At 48.1% G+C, this 16177-nt stretch overlaps 4 protein-coding genes across 4 annotated transcripts; 2 read left to right on the plus strand and 2 right to left on the minus strand.

Moving 5' to 3' along the window:
* Positions 1 to 4426: 4426 nt before the first annotated feature.
* On the minus strand, positions 4427 to 5003 carry SERLADRAFT_475446 (uncharacterized protein; the record flags this gene model as incomplete). The annotated part of the gene is made up of 1 exon (XM_007321855.1): positions 4427 to 5003. A coding segment is annotated over one exon (522 nt), but the record flags the coding sequence as incomplete, so codon positions are not given.
* Positions 5004 to 6133: 1130 nt separating this feature from the next.
* On the plus strand, positions 6134 to 10606 carry SERLADRAFT_452101 (uncharacterized protein; the record flags this gene model as incomplete). Its single annotated transcript, XM_007321856.1, has 20 exons — positions 6134 to 6209; positions 6265 to 6406; positions 6464 to 6633; positions 6693 to 6879; positions 6935 to 7043; positions 7104 to 7206; positions 7259 to 7371; positions 7424 to 7532; positions 7594 to 7808; positions 7858 to 8254; positions 8307 to 8389; positions 8436 to 8685; positions 8736 to 8818; positions 8870 to 9046; positions 9107 to 9216; positions 9267 to 9429; positions 9486 to 9944; positions 10004 to 10120; positions 10178 to 10307; positions 10362 to 10606. 20 exons carry the CDS (start codon positions 6134 to 6136, stop codon positions 10478 to 10480), a joined length of 3312 nt encoding a protein of 1103 aa, XP_007321918.1.
* On the minus strand, positions 10576 to 11669 carry SERLADRAFT_397998 (uncharacterized protein; the record flags this gene model as incomplete). The annotated part of the gene is made up of 4 exons (XM_007321857.1): positions 10576 to 10692; positions 10744 to 11009; positions 11064 to 11456; positions 11523 to 11669. The coding sequence occupies 4 exons, from the start codon at positions 11611 to 11613 to the stop codon at positions 10663 to 10665; spliced, it is 780 nt and encodes a 259-aa protein (XP_007321919.1).
* A 201-nt stretch (positions 11670 to 11870) lies between these two features.
* On the plus strand, positions 11871 to 14805 carry SERLADRAFT_475455 (uncharacterized protein; the record flags this gene model as incomplete). The annotated part of the gene is made up of 17 exons (XM_007321858.1): positions 11871 to 11951; positions 12021 to 12080; positions 12138 to 12176; positions 12229 to 12303; positions 12358 to 12560; positions 12618 to 12859; positions 12915 to 13031; positions 13089 to 13167; positions 13225 to 13350; positions 13406 to 13517; positions 13567 to 13608; positions 13665 to 13701; positions 13770 to 13807; positions 13866 to 13896; positions 13951 to 13986; positions 14038 to 14067; positions 14119 to 14805. The coding sequence occupies 14 exons, from the start codon at positions 12250 to 12252 to the stop codon at positions 14160 to 14162; spliced, it is 1191 nt and encodes a 396-aa protein (XP_007321920.1).
* Positions 14806 to 16177: the final 1372 nt, after the last annotated feature.

A 16177-nucleotide genomic window follows, 5' to 3' on the forward strand; every position in this document is an offset into this window, starting at 1 on the left:
TGATGAGTCGTATTATCAGAACCATGACTTTTGAGTAGCGAACCTTTTGGAACAGATGCATTACCTGGTAGAGCAGAGGAACTAGGTGTCAAACCCGGATGCGCGGTATAAGGTTTCCTGGACGGGTCCACATTAAGAGGATTTTGTGCGCCAGGAGGAGCATTAGAAGAAGCATGGTGTATAGGAGCCACTCCAACAGTAGCAGCACTACTGGATACGTGCTGATTGTTGAGAGTTTGACCAGCTATATTGTTCGTGTAGGATGCTAAGCGCTGAGCGACTGTCGATGTGCCATTGAAGGCCTCGGCAGGACGGGTCAGAGCTACGAGGAACTGGCTGATGCGACATTGACCGCTGCATAGTCTGAGACATCGAGCTGACAGCAGGTTGAGTAGCAGGAGCGGAAGTAGGCCCGCGAGAGTTCTGTGATGTATAATTAAGAGGCTGCGATCGTGATGCGTCAGGTATGCTAACAGGAGTTGGGGACGATACCGGCTCCCCAGGACGAGACTTGGGTGCATCGTTAGACAAGGAACGCGGCATCGTCTGACTGGTCGATTGCACAGTAGCAGAATGGTTCGTGGGATAAGGTGTAGAGGGCACGTTTGGTCTGTCCACATGCAGCCTATTCTGTTGCATAGTCCCATTGATAGTCATTTGGTGCACATGGCTGGTTGCGGGTTGAGATGCTGGTAAGGCTTCTCGCGGAGCGTAGGATGAATTATCCTTTGATGGTGGCAGAGCAGAATATCCATGCGATAACCCCGAAGTGCCCTGGTTTCCGGGAACACCGGTCAAATTATTGTGTTTCGACACAGTTTCGTCGGGCTTGTGGGCAGCCCCAACCTCACTAGCTTCCATGGCGGGCGACAATGCATTGGGTGGCCGTGGAGAACGCACATCTGCAAGAGTGATAGGAGGCAAGTTCGACGAACCAACTAGGTGAGACGCAAAACCAGGAGCATGTACGGAAGGAGGTGACAGTGGATTGGACTCCCTACGTGGAGTCGTCTGTGACGGAGGATGTACACTATTTCTATTGGGAAATGATGCCGTCACACCAGCAACTGTGCTCTGTGGAACATGTCCTGCTGACCAATTTCTGGGAATCGCTGCAGAAGTATCGTTCGTGGTCACGTGAAGTGGTTGATGTCCTACTGGGCCGACATTTGACGCACGAGGTTCCACATTGCCATGAGAGCGCACACGACCTGCAGTAGTAGTTCCCTGTGCACTTTGATACGCCGGGGTAGGAGTCAAAGGCAGAGTCGGAGTAGGTCCTGGGCCGCTATCTGTCTGCCCATGAGGGATGTAGTTTCGGCGGGAATGGGACATGTCAGCTGGTGGTACTGCTAAAGTAGGTGCAGTGTTTTGCGGACTCGGATGCGTGGAGTGCACCCTTTGTGCAGGATACTGAGGAAAGCCCAGTGAATAAATCTTATTCGACATTTACAATAAAGACAAAATACGGTACCTCATTCAACTTCATGTGATTACTCAAAGGCGTCGCCTGAGGTGTTGAACTACCAACTCTTATGTCTCGTCGTGCGGGAGAGGAACGCTGTGATGGTGCTTGTGGAATTACGCCATGTCGGACAGAAGGGGTGGAAACGGAGGCTCGAGGAGAATTAGAGATGTCCTGTGAAAGAACCTCGCGCAGCTGTGAGTGACGAGACAATGTTCCGGGACTCGGAGAGGGGTTATGCTGCGACGGTTTGACAGGTCGGTTAGCTGCATCAATATTATTTTCCTTCGAAGTGGTGGGAGGTACACCCGACTGCGCTGTCTGAACAAGCCATGATGATTTGACGGTACTCTCATTAGGATTGTACTGCCCAGCTTGTTGCGACGGTGTCGCCTGAATAGCTTGAGGAGGCTGGTGCCTTGGTACTGATATAGTTGGAGTTTGCGAAGGTGTCGCCTGGATAGCTTGAGGAGGCTGATACTTTGGCGCTGAGATAGTTGGAGTTTGCGAAGGTGTTGCCTGGATAGCTTGAGGAGGCTGGTACTTTGGCGCTGACACAGTTGGAGTTTGCGAGGACGTCGCCTGGATAGCTTGGGGAGGCTGGTACCTTGGCGTCGATGCAGCTTGAGTTTGCGAAGGTGTTGTCTGAACAGCTTGAGGGTAATATCTTGACGCAGATGTAGTGTCAACTTGCAAGGGTGCCGCATGAGTAGCTTGAGGAGGCTGATACCTTGTTGTCGATGCAGGATAAGACTGTGAAGGTGTAGCCTGAACAGCTTGGGGAGGCTGATACCTTTGCGTAGATGTAGTATCAACTTGCGGGGGTGTCGCCTGACTAGCTTGAAGAGGCTGATGCCTTGGTGTCGGTGCATGATAAGCCTGCGAAGACATCGCCTGAGCAGCTTGAGAAGGTTGATGCCTTGCCATTGGCGCGGGATGAGCTTGTGAAGTTGCAGGTGTCGGTGGTTGACTGACGCTCAAACTCATTCGAGGAGCAACCACAGGAGTGGAGTGTGTAGTTGGTGCTACTTGCGTCATATGTGGAGACCGCTCTACCGGAGTTAAATGGGCTGGCGTCAACGATGAAACAACAGGAGTCGAGTACGTCCGGGGAAGATCTTTCGGACTTGGGCGCGTAGAGTGAACGGCATCATGCGGAAGAGGTGCATGAGTTACTCCATGCGCATTCTGAAGGGCTGGAGAAGGAGGTACGGAGGCATGATTTGACGCAGACCTTGGCACAGGAGCTTGGAATGAACCGGGTGCTGCCGAAGGAGGACGTTCGTTCGGGGAGCTAGTATGGGACGCAGAACGTATTGGTCGAGATCCAGTAACAGCTTGAGGTGGGGTGGCTGTCGTGGAAATCTTTGGAGCAGCGTGTAATGTGGTTTGCGTGGGAGGATATGAAGTAGAAATAGGAAGTGAAGGCCGAGTATGAGGGTCAGGGTTAGTGGTCGTGTGAGAGAGGTTCTGCGAAGCGGGGTGGAATGGTCCTACGGGAGTGGTTGTTTCATGGATAGGAAAACGCTCAGGAGCAACGACAGTTTGGAGAACAGTGACATCAGTATGTGAACGATATGAAGGGTCTGGACGGGGTCGTGAAGCTTCATGAGAGTGTGTACGCTCGTGATTCGATTGTTTGGGGGGCGGCGGAGGTGGCACCAGCGCTGCGGGCTTCGAGTGAATCTCTTGAGGTTTATCTACACGTGGAGCTGGTGATTTATAGGATGTATCATATGCTTGGGGATCAGATGGACCTTGGCCAGCGCGTATACTAACAAACTGAGGCACTGTGCCACCAAAACTTCGATTCACAGGGGGTAGCGATGAAGAGGGAATCCCAGGAGTAATCAGAGGGATCTCCACCCCGGGCGTGGTTGTACTCGGATAGGCTGGATGTCGATGTTCAGACGATTGAGGTAATACGTACTTCGACTACATTCTGATGAGCCCCATCACAACGTGTAAGAACAGCGAACACACCTCAGGCTTACTCCTCTGCTCGACACGTGAGCTAGAGAAGTCAGCTTGGGTTCTCTCTCTGGTTCCAGCCGGCTTCTGAGAGGGAGCGTCTGAATGGCCTCGTTCAGATGTACGCTGCTGTTCATTTCCATGAATAAGAACTTTTTGTCTCACGTGACAATACTACTTTACCTTGATAGAAGCCCGTTCTGTATCACTACCTGAAAGCCCGCCCTGTGCAGCTGCAGCCAGATATCTTTCTTGATGTGACCTATGAGACTTTGGAGGCTTCGGAGGTAAATACACGGGCATTACACGAGGCGCCGGCGGAGGCACATGGCCTTCACCTGGTGCACCTTGCTGCGCAACCATGTCTGGTTCAGACGTAATGACCGGCCGCGACTGTGTAGTAGTTGGTGGATTTGGTGCGTTTTCAGTGTGCTGACGTCGCCCCTATACAACATATACATGAGCGAAAAATGGATAGTCGCACCATCGCAAGAGTAATTTACCATTGTAGATGATGTGCCTTCCTCAGTACGGTGCCGTCTATGTCCACCGATCGAGGGAGCAGGCTCGCGAACAGCAGATTGCTGCCCATCTCTTGCCGAAAGTGAGATCCTGGATGGATTGCGATGTACAGCGTGTACTACGCCTTCTGCACTAGGTTCCCTTCTTTTGTCAATATATCTGGACCTCTCGCTGTAAGGATCCTCCTTTTCTTTTTCCTTCTCTCTCTCGCGTTCTCTATGCCTATCATACTTATCCCTTTGCCTCTCGCGTTGTCTTTCCTTGTCTCTGTCTGTATCTGTATCCCTGTCCTTCTCTCTATCTCTATCCCTATCCCTATCCCTGTCTCGATGTCGCCTTATTGGGGGTGGTAACTCCTGTGGAGGTGTCCAAAACAAGGCAGCCGAAGAGGCCGGGGGAGCTTGAGAGGAAGGATGCCCCGAACGAGAAGAATGCATCTGACGCGCTGCCCTACCCCCACCTTCTTCCGCACTAGAAACTTTCTCGTAGGACGACTGAGGAGTCGGGGCAGGCGCAGCTCGTTTATGCGTGTGTATCCTTGGATCATATGCGTCGGTTTGTGCTCTTGGTGGTTGAGGACGCGACGGAGGGGGCTGTTGGTACGTAGGCGCACTAGATGTCACATGGTACGCTGAGGATGAGGAAGGGAGTTGATTTGGAGCAGGTTGTTGTGCAGAGGGTATTCTAGCAGCATGATGGAGGGTTCTGCTCGAAGGGCCGGCATAATACTGGTGGGAAGACGGAAGAGAGTTGGAAACATATTGGCCGTCTGACTTGTAGCCGCGATCACGATTGGACGGTCTCCCCTCTGTCTGCCGGGCGTCCACAGTCTGTCCGCCATGATGTCTGAAGGCAGAAGCATGTGCTGTGGTCGTTTGCTTATAGCGCCGGTGATCAGAGTCTGAATCTTGCTGTCTTTCTGTCGGAAGCCATAGTTTGTGTTGATCGCCTTGTGGGACGCCAGATCGTTCGTGACGTCGTTTACTGCTCATTCAGCTGGGAATACGAGAGAATAGAGCCAGAATTGATACGGATTCCAGCTTTTGTAAAGGGAAAGAGGAAGGAAGCAAAACGAGAAAGACAGCTTAGACAGGTGCCGCCCTGTTGACATGAGGCAATACGGCAAACCAAAGCTCCTGCTTACGTCTCGGTGCACTTTACAGCTGAGTGGGAACCAATTCGGAACGAACTCGACATCTCCTTGCTCTAAATGTATCATGACTGACACCATGAATGTACAGCATCCCTTTGTGGTAAGCACCATCACTCTCCTCAGCTAAATATGCCTCAACGTGTATTTCATAGTAGCTTGTCCAGCGCTCTGCCCATCTCTTGCCAAGGCGATAGCGATAAGCGTTGTCGTTAATGTGGGCACAGAATAGCAGCGCTGACAACATATCCAACAACACAGGATTCAATCATAGAACTTCGTCGTCTCAGACACTAAATTTTGATGCCGACCACATAGATGAAACCACGATATGTTTTTGGGAAGAAAGACAAATTGTTCATTCTATGATACGCAAACAAATGTACAACAATGTAAAAATGTATGCCAGGACACGGAGCAAAGTCGGCACGAGACAGTAAAGTCACAGTGAACAGTGCAAGCATGTGGGAGAGGCGATGTCGAAGGAAAGTGGAGGATTTCTCCTAACCAACCCAGCGTCAACACGATGCCAGATCAGCACACCACCCTCGATACGACCTAATATTACACGATTTTGACTCATTACCGACAGTAGACAGCGGAAAGGCTGGTGGAGACAAATGTCACCCTGTCGAGACAATTTAAGGATCGTGTTATCGAGCAACAGTGCAGAAAACAGAGAAAAATCACACCATGAGACTTGCCATAAGACAGTTGAAATTGGGAGACACAGCGGAGTCGTCTGGATGGAGAAAAAAAAGGGATTATATATTGGGCGAGATGCTTACGAAAGCAATGACCGCTTGACCGATTCCCACCGACTTTGTCACTTACTCGTGTATCCGCCGTCAGTCCTGCGATATCCTTTTGTCTTTGTCGCTCAGACCTGTAGGATTTGCGTCGATTCAATATCTATCCGCTCTTTCATCACTCTTAGAGCTTACACTGGTAATGGTACGTATCGTTCACAATCTGTTCTCCAACAACAACGGCGTCAAATTTAACCCTCTATCCAGAGTGATACCATGGACATTCTGGACGAAAAAGTAAACGGGGGTCCTTCAATGGAAATAATAGATGAATTGGTGTCTGTGCGAGACCGTAGGTTACCTCTCACATGTTTACATTCGTCGTGACCTACACGACTTGCTCGCAGACGAGGCTTTTGCCGCCAAACACATGCCAGACTTGGGGCATGACGTGAAGGACTTCAAGGTGTACACTTGGAGACTCTCCAACTGGAAGAAACTGGAAAAGAAATTGACCAGTCCAGACTTCGAATGTGGCGGGCACAGATGGTAAGCATCATGAAGCGTACGCTTACCTCATTGCCATCTACTAATTATTATCGACAGGCGCATACTACTTTTTCCTTTCGGCAACTCGAACGCACCTCCTAACGATACCGTCTCCGTATATCTAGACTATGCGGACCCAAAGAAAGCGCCGGAAGGTTGGCACGCATGTGCTCAATTTGCATTGGTAATATCCAATGTCCATGATCCTACTATCTATACCGTCAGCCGTGAGTAATGATGCTTGTTCGCCCCATCAGCACAGTCTCGCTCATTGAATAACCCGTAGATGCACACCATCGATTTATTGCTGAAGAGTGTGATTGGGGTTTTACTCGTTTCAGCGAATTGCGCAAGCTCTTCAACGTACAAGAAGGTCACCCTCGCCCGACGATCGAAGACGAGTCGGCAGATGTTACTGTATATGTTCGTGTTCTGGATGATCCAACTGGTGTTCTCTGGCATAATTTTGTCAAGTAAACGCCCCTTTATTTGTCATCCTTATCAATGCTTACAACTCAATGATTCAAGCTATGACTCAAAGAAGGAGACAGGATATGTAGGTTTGAAAAACCAGGGCGCTACGTGTTACATGAATTCTCTCCTTCAATCTTTGTTCTGTACACGTTACTTCAGAAAGGTACGTCGTCCAGTGAAGAAGACGAGGATGTCGCAATTCGGGCGCTAATGCCACCCGAAGGCTGTGTACCAAATCCCTACAGAAGAAGAACATCCTACAGAGAGCGTAGCTCTTGCTCTACAACGAGTCTTTTATCACCTACAAACATCTGATCAGCCCGTAGGTATGTATGGGAGTTTGAGTCGTTGACGGGATGTAGCTGAAACCATTTCTAGGGACGACAGAATTAACTAAATCTTTTGGCTGGAAATCTCTTGACTCATTCCTTCAGCATGATGTACAAGAGTTCAACCGAGTGCTTCAGGATAAGTTGGAATCCAAGATGAAAGTAAGGCGCCCGCTTGTCGGACTGGGAGTCAATATTAATGATTATATTTTAGGGTACCAAAGCGGAAGGTGCAATCGCAAAACTCTTTGTTGGAAAAATGAAGAGCTACATCAAATGTGTTAACGTCGATTACGAATCATCTCGAATCGAGGAGTTCAATGGCAAGTCGCTTAAATCAAGTCAGCGCAGCCGGATCTTAATTTTTTTCCTAAAAAAAATTAGACATCCAGTTGAATGTCAAGGGAATGAGAAACCTATACGAATCTTTCAAAGACTACGTAGCTGTGGAAACTCTTGAAGGTGAAAATAAATATCAAGCAGAAGGGTTTGGTCTCCAAGATGCAAAGAAGGGCATAATATTCCAGTCGTTCCCACCGGTCTTGCACTTGCAACTGAAGAGGTTCGAGTACGATATACAGCGTGACGCGATGGTCAAGGTGCGTAAAATTAATTAACCGACGAACTGTGATTAATTACTGCTCTCAGATCAACGATCGTCATGAATTCCCCTTCGAAATCGACCTAGGCGAGTTTTTGGATGAGAACGCAGACAAGTCAAAACCATGGGTGTACAGGTTACACGGTGTCCTTGTCCACTCTGGAGATCTTCATGGCGGTCATTACTTCGCTCTCATCAAACCGGATCGCGAAACAAGATGGCTTAAATTCGACGACGATCGTGTTACCCCTGTGACTGATCGCGAAGTCTTGGAAGAGAACTATGGCGGTGAAGCACTGAATGGCATCCCTCCTCCTATGCAACGCAATCAAGTGCGCGCAATGAAGAGGTTTACAAACGCATATATGTTGGTGTATGTCCGAGATTCGGGGATTGATGAGGTTTTGGCGCCGTTTAAGGAAGAGGATACCCCACCCCACCTGAGTGGGTATTATTTCTCGTGGGCATCTTGATCATGCTGATCATTGCCCTTCAGAACGACGACTAGATGAGGAGCGCCTTCAAATCGAAGCCAAGAAGAGGGAACGAGAAGAGCAACATCTTTTCTTGACTGCCAAGGTCAGATCAATGCATTAAGGTTTTGCTCTGTCTGACGCTTCTTTAGGTTATCACAGACGACACCTTTGCTCGACACGAAGGTTTTGATTTGGCAACGTTTGATGAGAAGAACTGGCCACCATCTGAACTTCCAAGCTTCCGCGTGCTCAAACAGGAGACGTATAACACATTCAAGAGCCGTGTCGCTCAACATTTCAACTTTGCAGAAAATAAGGTTCGATTATGGGTATTAGTGAATCGGCAAAACAAGACCGTTCGCCCAGACACGCCTATTCCTGAGAACGAACCCACACTAAGTACGCTCCTTTTTATTTTCAATGAATAAGTATTAATGCATATTACATAGCTGTTGAAATTATTCGGAACAACATGGCTGCAAGACAGAATGATCTACGCTTGTACCTTGACGTGATACCTGATCCTAGCAAGGTCAGTGTGTGATTTGTCCTGAAAAAGGTGTTTTACTGAAACATGCAATAGCCTGAGCCTCCTGCCGGTTCCATTATGATTTTCGTGAAGCATTTCGACACTTCAAAACAGACCTTGTTTGGTATTGGAAAGGTATACGTTCAACGCAACAGCAAAGTTGTTGATCTTCATCCCGTTATCAACGAACGCATGCGCTGGACACCTGGCACGCCTCTCAAGCTGTACGAGGTAATGTCTACCTTCTTCTCGGTACAATTTTGGGTCTCATTTATCTTGCGTGATGATTAGGAAATTAAACCTGGCATGATCGAGTTGATGAAGCCAAAGCTCACCTTCGCACAGAGCGAGATACAAGATGGAGACGTCATATGTTTCCAGGTAGAACATTCGGAAAAAGAGTGGGTAATGTTTGTCTATGATCAGCGGTATTTTGTTAATGTTTGGCCAGAATCCATGATCTGGATAGCCAAGGGTTGTACTCTAACCCTACACAATTCTACGATTTCCTCCAAAATCGAGTCATGATTGTATTCCGACCGAAGTTTGAGGAGCCAGATCACGATCATCCCGAGTTCAGTCTCATTCTGAGCAAGAAACACAATTATGATATTGTAAGCCATTTTTCATTTTTGCATCCTGACGCGGCTCGTGATCAACATGATCACAGATGTCGCAAAAAGCTGGTGAATTCCTGAGACACGACCCAATCAAGCTACGCTTCACCACCACGCATGCTACGAACGGTGCTCCCAAGTCTGTTCTCAAGCGCTCTTTGAACCAAAGTATAGCAGAAATCATGGTGCCAAGTTACATCAACCCAACCACGACGGTTATCTTGTACGAGAAATTGGATGTTAGTATTGTCGAACTAGAGACGAAACGAAGCTTGAAGATCACCTGGACTGGTATTCACAATAAGGAAGAAGCATCGTACCCCTTCCTCCTGCCCAAGACAAGCATGATACATGACCTTGCGGATCATCTTGCCAAGCACGTAACATTGACCTCTGGTGGCACGGGTAAGATTCGGGTGTTCGAGGTGTCGAAAGATGGCAAAACGCAGAAAGAGTTTACTGGCTCAGAAATGATCGGAAACATCCCAGACCCTGTGGAGCTATACGCGGAGGTTTGTCATATTTTCTTCCTTCTCCAGGAAAATGTCCATTCAAATTGTGTCGGTGTTAGGAAATACCCCGTGAGGAGCTTGAGGCTGATGACGCAGACAAAGTCATTAGTGTCTTCCACTTCTCGAAAGAGGTATCTCGAACACACGGTGTTCCTTTCAGATTTGTTGTCAAACCTGTAAGAGTGACTCACATGCACACGATTACACATTGATGTTCTTTCTTTTTCCGTTAGGGCGAGAAATTTGCGGATACAAAGAAACGCTTACAAGCACGAATAGGCGTATCAGATAAAGATCTGACCAAATATCGATTTGCTCTCATACAAGTTGCTACCTTCAAGCAACCATCGTATATTGAAGATGGTGAGTATTGATTCAATAACTGCTGACTAACTGTGTCTCATGAACATGGCTCAGAGGATACTATATACGATCACAAATTCGCTCCAGAAGATGTCTTAGGTTTAGACCATGTCGACAAGTCAGGGAAGACTCGGACGGGTGCAGGAGAGAAAGCTATCGTTATCAGAGGTTAACACTTTGTGATGGCAGCGTCTTCACCCGCTTGTCTTGGTCCTCGATGGCAGATTTCTGTGGTTTTCGTCTCATTGTTTTCACCCATTGTACTATTCTGTCTCAATTTATACAATTTTCTCTCATTAAGATAGACCAAAGAAGTATCCCGGAGTGAACTACAGAGCCTGGACGGAGATACATGCTACTTCCGTTTCTTGCCCTTCTTTGCCGACTGATTAACCAAGTTAAAATCACTCGCAACTGAAGACAATATAGGACGAACCGATTTTGATGGTGACTGAGAAACTGAGCCAGCAGGGGTATTTGGTCCCTCACCATCGCTGGAGACAACACTTTCGGAGCGGGTGGTTGGCGGTGAAGTGAGACCGTTGGTTGGTTTCGAAGGAGCGACTGAAGCGGGAGCAGGAGCATTTTTGGCACTGGCATTCTGGGCTGCATTTTGCTGAGGGGCTGGAGGGCCATGCATCACAGTTACGGGTAAAATTGCAGGGATATCTAGAGTCTTGGCTTGCTTTCCGTATTTTTGTTCTGAAAACACTGGTCAGCAAATGATGATTTGTAAAATAAGAAAATTTTAATAACCTTTGCGTGCTCTTGCCGCAACAGTATCCTCAAGCACGCTGCGCATTTTTTCATTGGCGATCACCTCGTTTGCTGTCTGGAAGATGATAGAACCCCATCCTTCTACAAAAGTATTCGCCTCTGCCACGACTTCCATGATCTCTGCTTCTAATTCTTTTTCTGCTGCAAGTAAGCTGTTCCAGAGGTCGTCGCCTATTGATCCTTTTTGAAGCAAGTTCTGGAGCGCAGGCTTGTCTTCACGCAGGCGCATTACGCGGCCTACATCGGCCATGGCTCGACGAATGAGAGCGGCCTTCAAGAGAGCTTCGTTGGCGGGAGGGTCGGTACGCTGCAATAATGTGACATATATGTTACGTTCTGGATGTGAAGGAAAGTATGGCTCGTAGCGTTTGCCTAATTAGCAGTGACACGTTCACAGTTCAGATACAAGGATAGCGCGAAGACAGTTGACCAACCAACCTGCAGTGCGTTTCCGATAGAAATGGCTGAATACTAGCAAGCTGCTGATTACGATGGCGATGTATAGGACGGGAACGAGAACGGAGGCCATAGTGGACCGAGAGAAAGATGGTGAACAGACGTATACGTTGTACCCGCGACGACATGCGCTGGCCGAACTGTGCCACGAGGGAACAGCGATTAGGCTGTTTGTTGTAGTTTGTGCCGAGTGGCATACCGAGTGGTAGTCTACTTCCGGGTTCCGAGGCCTGGGTGTACGGCCGCAATGACTTTATAAACTGCTCAATCGTCATATTCACCACTCAACCTCCACCGCCCAGCTTTCTCGTTTATACGCTCACAATGTTTGGACGCAGCAGCTTTTTGACAAAGTCTGTCTCAAGGACAATATCCTTCAATGCCGCTTTCAGAAGGCTTGCTTCTACGAAGGTACGCCACGGATCCTCCTGTCAATCATTTGTTTTACCAATTAGGTATTCCCAATGCCAAATCATCTAGTCGCTCAAAGAAACGCTTCAAGAAGTCATTCCAGCTAAGCAGGAACAGCTCAAGAAGTTGGTCAGCATATGTCTTTCCAAAGATAATAATGTCTACTGACGTGTCTGACATGATCAGAAAGCTGAACACAGTCAAACTGTAGTAGGAGATGTAAAGGTACGTGTCCGTAGCTTATATTGATCGGAACAATGTATAACGCGATTTTCAGGTTGAAAATATACTCGGTGGAATGAGAGGCCTCAAAGCCATGCTTTGGGAGGCCTCTGTTCTGGACCCCAACGAGGTATGTCAATAAACTACCGAATTACTAGATTTCAGTGTCACGCCTTTATTGCAGGGCATTCGTTTTCATGGCTTAACCATTCCAGACTGTCAAAAAGTTCTTCCTTCTGCACCCGGAGGTAAAGAAATGACGGCGGAGAGTATGCTTTGGCTTCTGCTCACTGGCCAGGTTCCTTCTCCTGAACAAAGTCGCCAGCTTTCTGCCGAGCTGGCGGAGAAGGGCGAGTTGCCTGATTTCGTTGCGAAACTCATTGACTCGTATGATCTTCTTCCTTTCATTCACATGCTATGGCCCTCATATTGGCACGTTTGAAGTTTGCCCAATACCCTTCACCCCATGACCCAGCTTGGCATGGGTGTGGCTGCATTGAATCATGACAGTGCTTTCCAGGCGGCTTACGAACGAGGCATCAAGAAAAGCGATTATTGGACTCATACTCTAGAGGACTGTATCAACCTCATTGCACGTTTACCCGCCCTTGCAGCGCGCATATACCGCAATGTTTATCACCCTGAGAACTCGCTCCTCCCCGTTGACAAGAATCTGGATCTTGTTGGTTCGTAAGGCTGTTTGAGCATAGTGTTGTTCAATTTTTACCTCTGTCACAACAGGAAACTATTCCAATATGCTCGGCTTTGGACACAATGAACATCTTACGGAATATCTTCGCCTTTATATTGCCCTTCATGGTGATCACGAAGGTGGCAATGCCTCGGCTCACACTGCACGTGAGTATATTTACGCGCAACTCAGGAAGTAGGGAATTAAGCTATCTGCTGGGACAGACCTCGTCGGATCTACACTTTCAGACCCCTACATTTCCTACTCTGCTGCGTTGTTCGCCCTCGCTGGGCCACTCCACGGGTAAGAATTCGAGAATTTGAGTTGGTTGAATTACGTCGTCTCACTTTTCATCTCCAGTCTTGCCAACCAGGAAGTACTACGATGGCAGTTGGCAATGCAGAAGGAAATTGGAAATGAAGTCTCCCACGACAAGATCAAGGATTACCTCTGGAAGACGCTAAAGAGTGGCCAGGTCGTGCCAGGGTGAGCTCTTGTATGCCCGTGCAAGATTAACGCATCTAGAACTTTTATCTGCTAGTTACGGTCACGGTGTTCTAAGAAATCCCGATCCGCGGTTCATTGCGCTTCAAGAATTCTGCAAGTCCCGACCGGAACTTCAATCAAGCCCTATCATCCAGCTTGTGCAACAAGTAAGTGGACATGCTGAAGTGCCGGCAGAGATGATAAATCTTGCAATAGACTGCTGAAGTAGCACCCGACGTGTTGAAAGAACATGGCAAGGTAATAATCATTATCTGGATAAACCATTCAAGTCGTCTGAGCATATGTTATCACAGACCAAGAACCCGTACCCCAATGTTGACGCGACATCCGGTGCGCCTACCGATTTTATAATTTTTTGCATTAGACCTCATCCCTGATGATTGTTATCATGCCTTCAGGCTGCGTACTGCACCACTATGGTCTTACAGAATTTAAGGTAAGCATGCCACGCTTTATCACGATGTTCAGTTTATTGACATCATTCACTACTGTAGTACTACACTGTTATTTTCGGTGTATCTAGAGGTTAGTTCTCTTATCGTGCCTTATCGCTGGTGCTAAATTGAGCTACTCCCACAGCTTTGGGAGCTTTGACGCAACTTGTGTGGGCAAGAGGTGCGCTATTTTCCAGTATCTATGATACGGCTAATCATGTTATTCTCGCAGCTCTTGGACTACCCCTGGAGAGACCAAAATGTATGTTCCTCACCAATTTTGGGCCAATTGTAAATTAACCAATGCAAACAGCATATTCCATGGATGCTCTTGAGAAACTCATCAAGAGTTCCTAGACAAAGGGGACTCGATGATCTATTTATGTTCAGGGTTCCTCATGGCAGTGATGTAGGAGTTGCATAGACGTTTCACATACTAGTAATAAATATCATTATGCCTTATATTCGGAATTAAATGTTTAGAATTAGTGGTGCTAAATTTATGCATTGCATTCGAAGTACTGGCTGCTGATACCTTACATCCACAAAAGAAAAGTAAAAACATGGCAAAGGTAAGGCGACTCATACGAGTTCGTTACAGTAAGAAAACGAGAACCAGAAATAATAAAGGACAAGAAAAAGACATTCTTGAATCAAATACAGCGGAAGTCTCACAATAAGTACCGAACCATGAAAGAGTCCACCAAAATACACAAACGCTCAGGGAAAAGAATAGCACGGCCGCCTACCCTGAGTAACTACAACGTATAACCCTCGGTGAATGATAAATCAGAAACGAGAGGCAAAGACATTATCCACAAAGAATGAATCTCAATTACGAATCCAGCACCACATATGAAATTCCTATTTCTCAAAAACGTCCAGGCTGGCCCTGCCGCTGAGGGGGGAACTGCTGAGGATGCGGTTGCATCTGCTGTGGTTGCATCTGTTGTGGCGGTGGGCGGCCAGCATACATGCCTGGGGGTACAGGCCCCGGCCCCCCCGGCCCAGGCATGCCAACGCGTTGTTGAGGAGGCTGACGTCCTGGACCAGGTACGAAGCCTGGCGGGGGTGCGGGATAACCACCGGGAGGCATGGGTCCTGCACCTAGAGGTGGGGGACCTTGGCCTGGCGTAAAACTGCGAGGAGGGTATCCTTGCGGCGGGCGACCATTGGGCATTGGACCAGGACCAGGACCAGGACCAGGTTGTGAATGTAGAGGAGGAGGGCCACGCTGGGGTTGTTGCTGAGGAGGGCGCGGCTGACCTTGAAGGGCAGGACCAGACGCTGGACCAGGATCATGGAGGGATACGGGAGTGGGACGACCATTGGATGCAACCGATGGAGATGGCGTAGATCCTCCGGGTGGCGGCGGGTTTTTCTCAGCAGCTTTGATAATCTCATCACTGTTCATTGATGATCAAGTGTCAAAAGGAGAAAGACAGATACACAATCAGTAATCCTTCTTCAACAATAAGAGACATGATAAAGCGCACTCTAAAAGATTCAGCGCGGCGCAGAGGACTACCCATTCAACGCAGTCTTCGTTACCTTCTCCAAGCGTCTGCCATACGGCCTTTTCTTCCGGCGTTTTACCGGTGATGCTAATCCTTGTGCCACCGCCGTTGGGACCGGGGGGGTTCTTCTGAATTTTCCCAAACTCGATTCGCTTCGGGGGTATATTATGACCAGCATATGCAAAATAAAACATGCTCCAAAATGCAGCGTTAGGATTCGGTTTCGAGATCTGGAATAAAGGGAGATCGGGAGAATCTGGAGAGGGAAGGGATAACTTGTAGATAGGCGAAATTACACCAGTGTTCGCGATAGACCATTTGAGGTTGCGAGACGCTTCACATCGCACGATCCGCGAAGGTGAGGAAGAATGACCCGGGTCGGAGGCTGTCGCCTTGCCACCGCCATTGGGACGTGGAGGAAAAAGTTTGGCGACACAAAGATCACCTTGAGGGGAGGGAGTCAAGAGGTAGTTCTCGGAATTCTATAGCCGCCGTGAGACGATAACGCGCAGAAAGACGATGGAGGAAGACATACGAAATTGGTATGGAGATAAGAGTACAGGATATTGGAGGGTTGTCCTATAAAACACAGCATTAGCACCATTGTGTTTAAATGAAAACAGATAGAAACGGTATTGCATACCATGAGGTGTCACAATCAGAGTAGGAAGATGATTTGGTATCGGCGGGTGAGTTGGCGAGGTATATACTGCATAAATGGCTAGAAGGTGTTGTCATTTGAGCGGAAACACAAGATAAAACGAGTTTTGGATGCTCACCAGCCATTTGCTTGCAAGAACAAAACTAAAAGGAATGTCGACGCGGGGAAGGTGGAGGACGAGAAACAACCAACCT

The sequence above is a fragment of the Serpula lacrymans genome, assembly GCF_000218685.1.
Source record: "Serpula lacrymans var. lacrymans S7.9 unplaced genomic scaffold SERLAscaffold_12, whole genome shotgun sequence".
Taxonomy (NCBI): Eukaryota; Fungi; Basidiomycota; class Agaricomycetes; order Boletales; family Serpulaceae; genus Serpula; species Serpula lacrymans.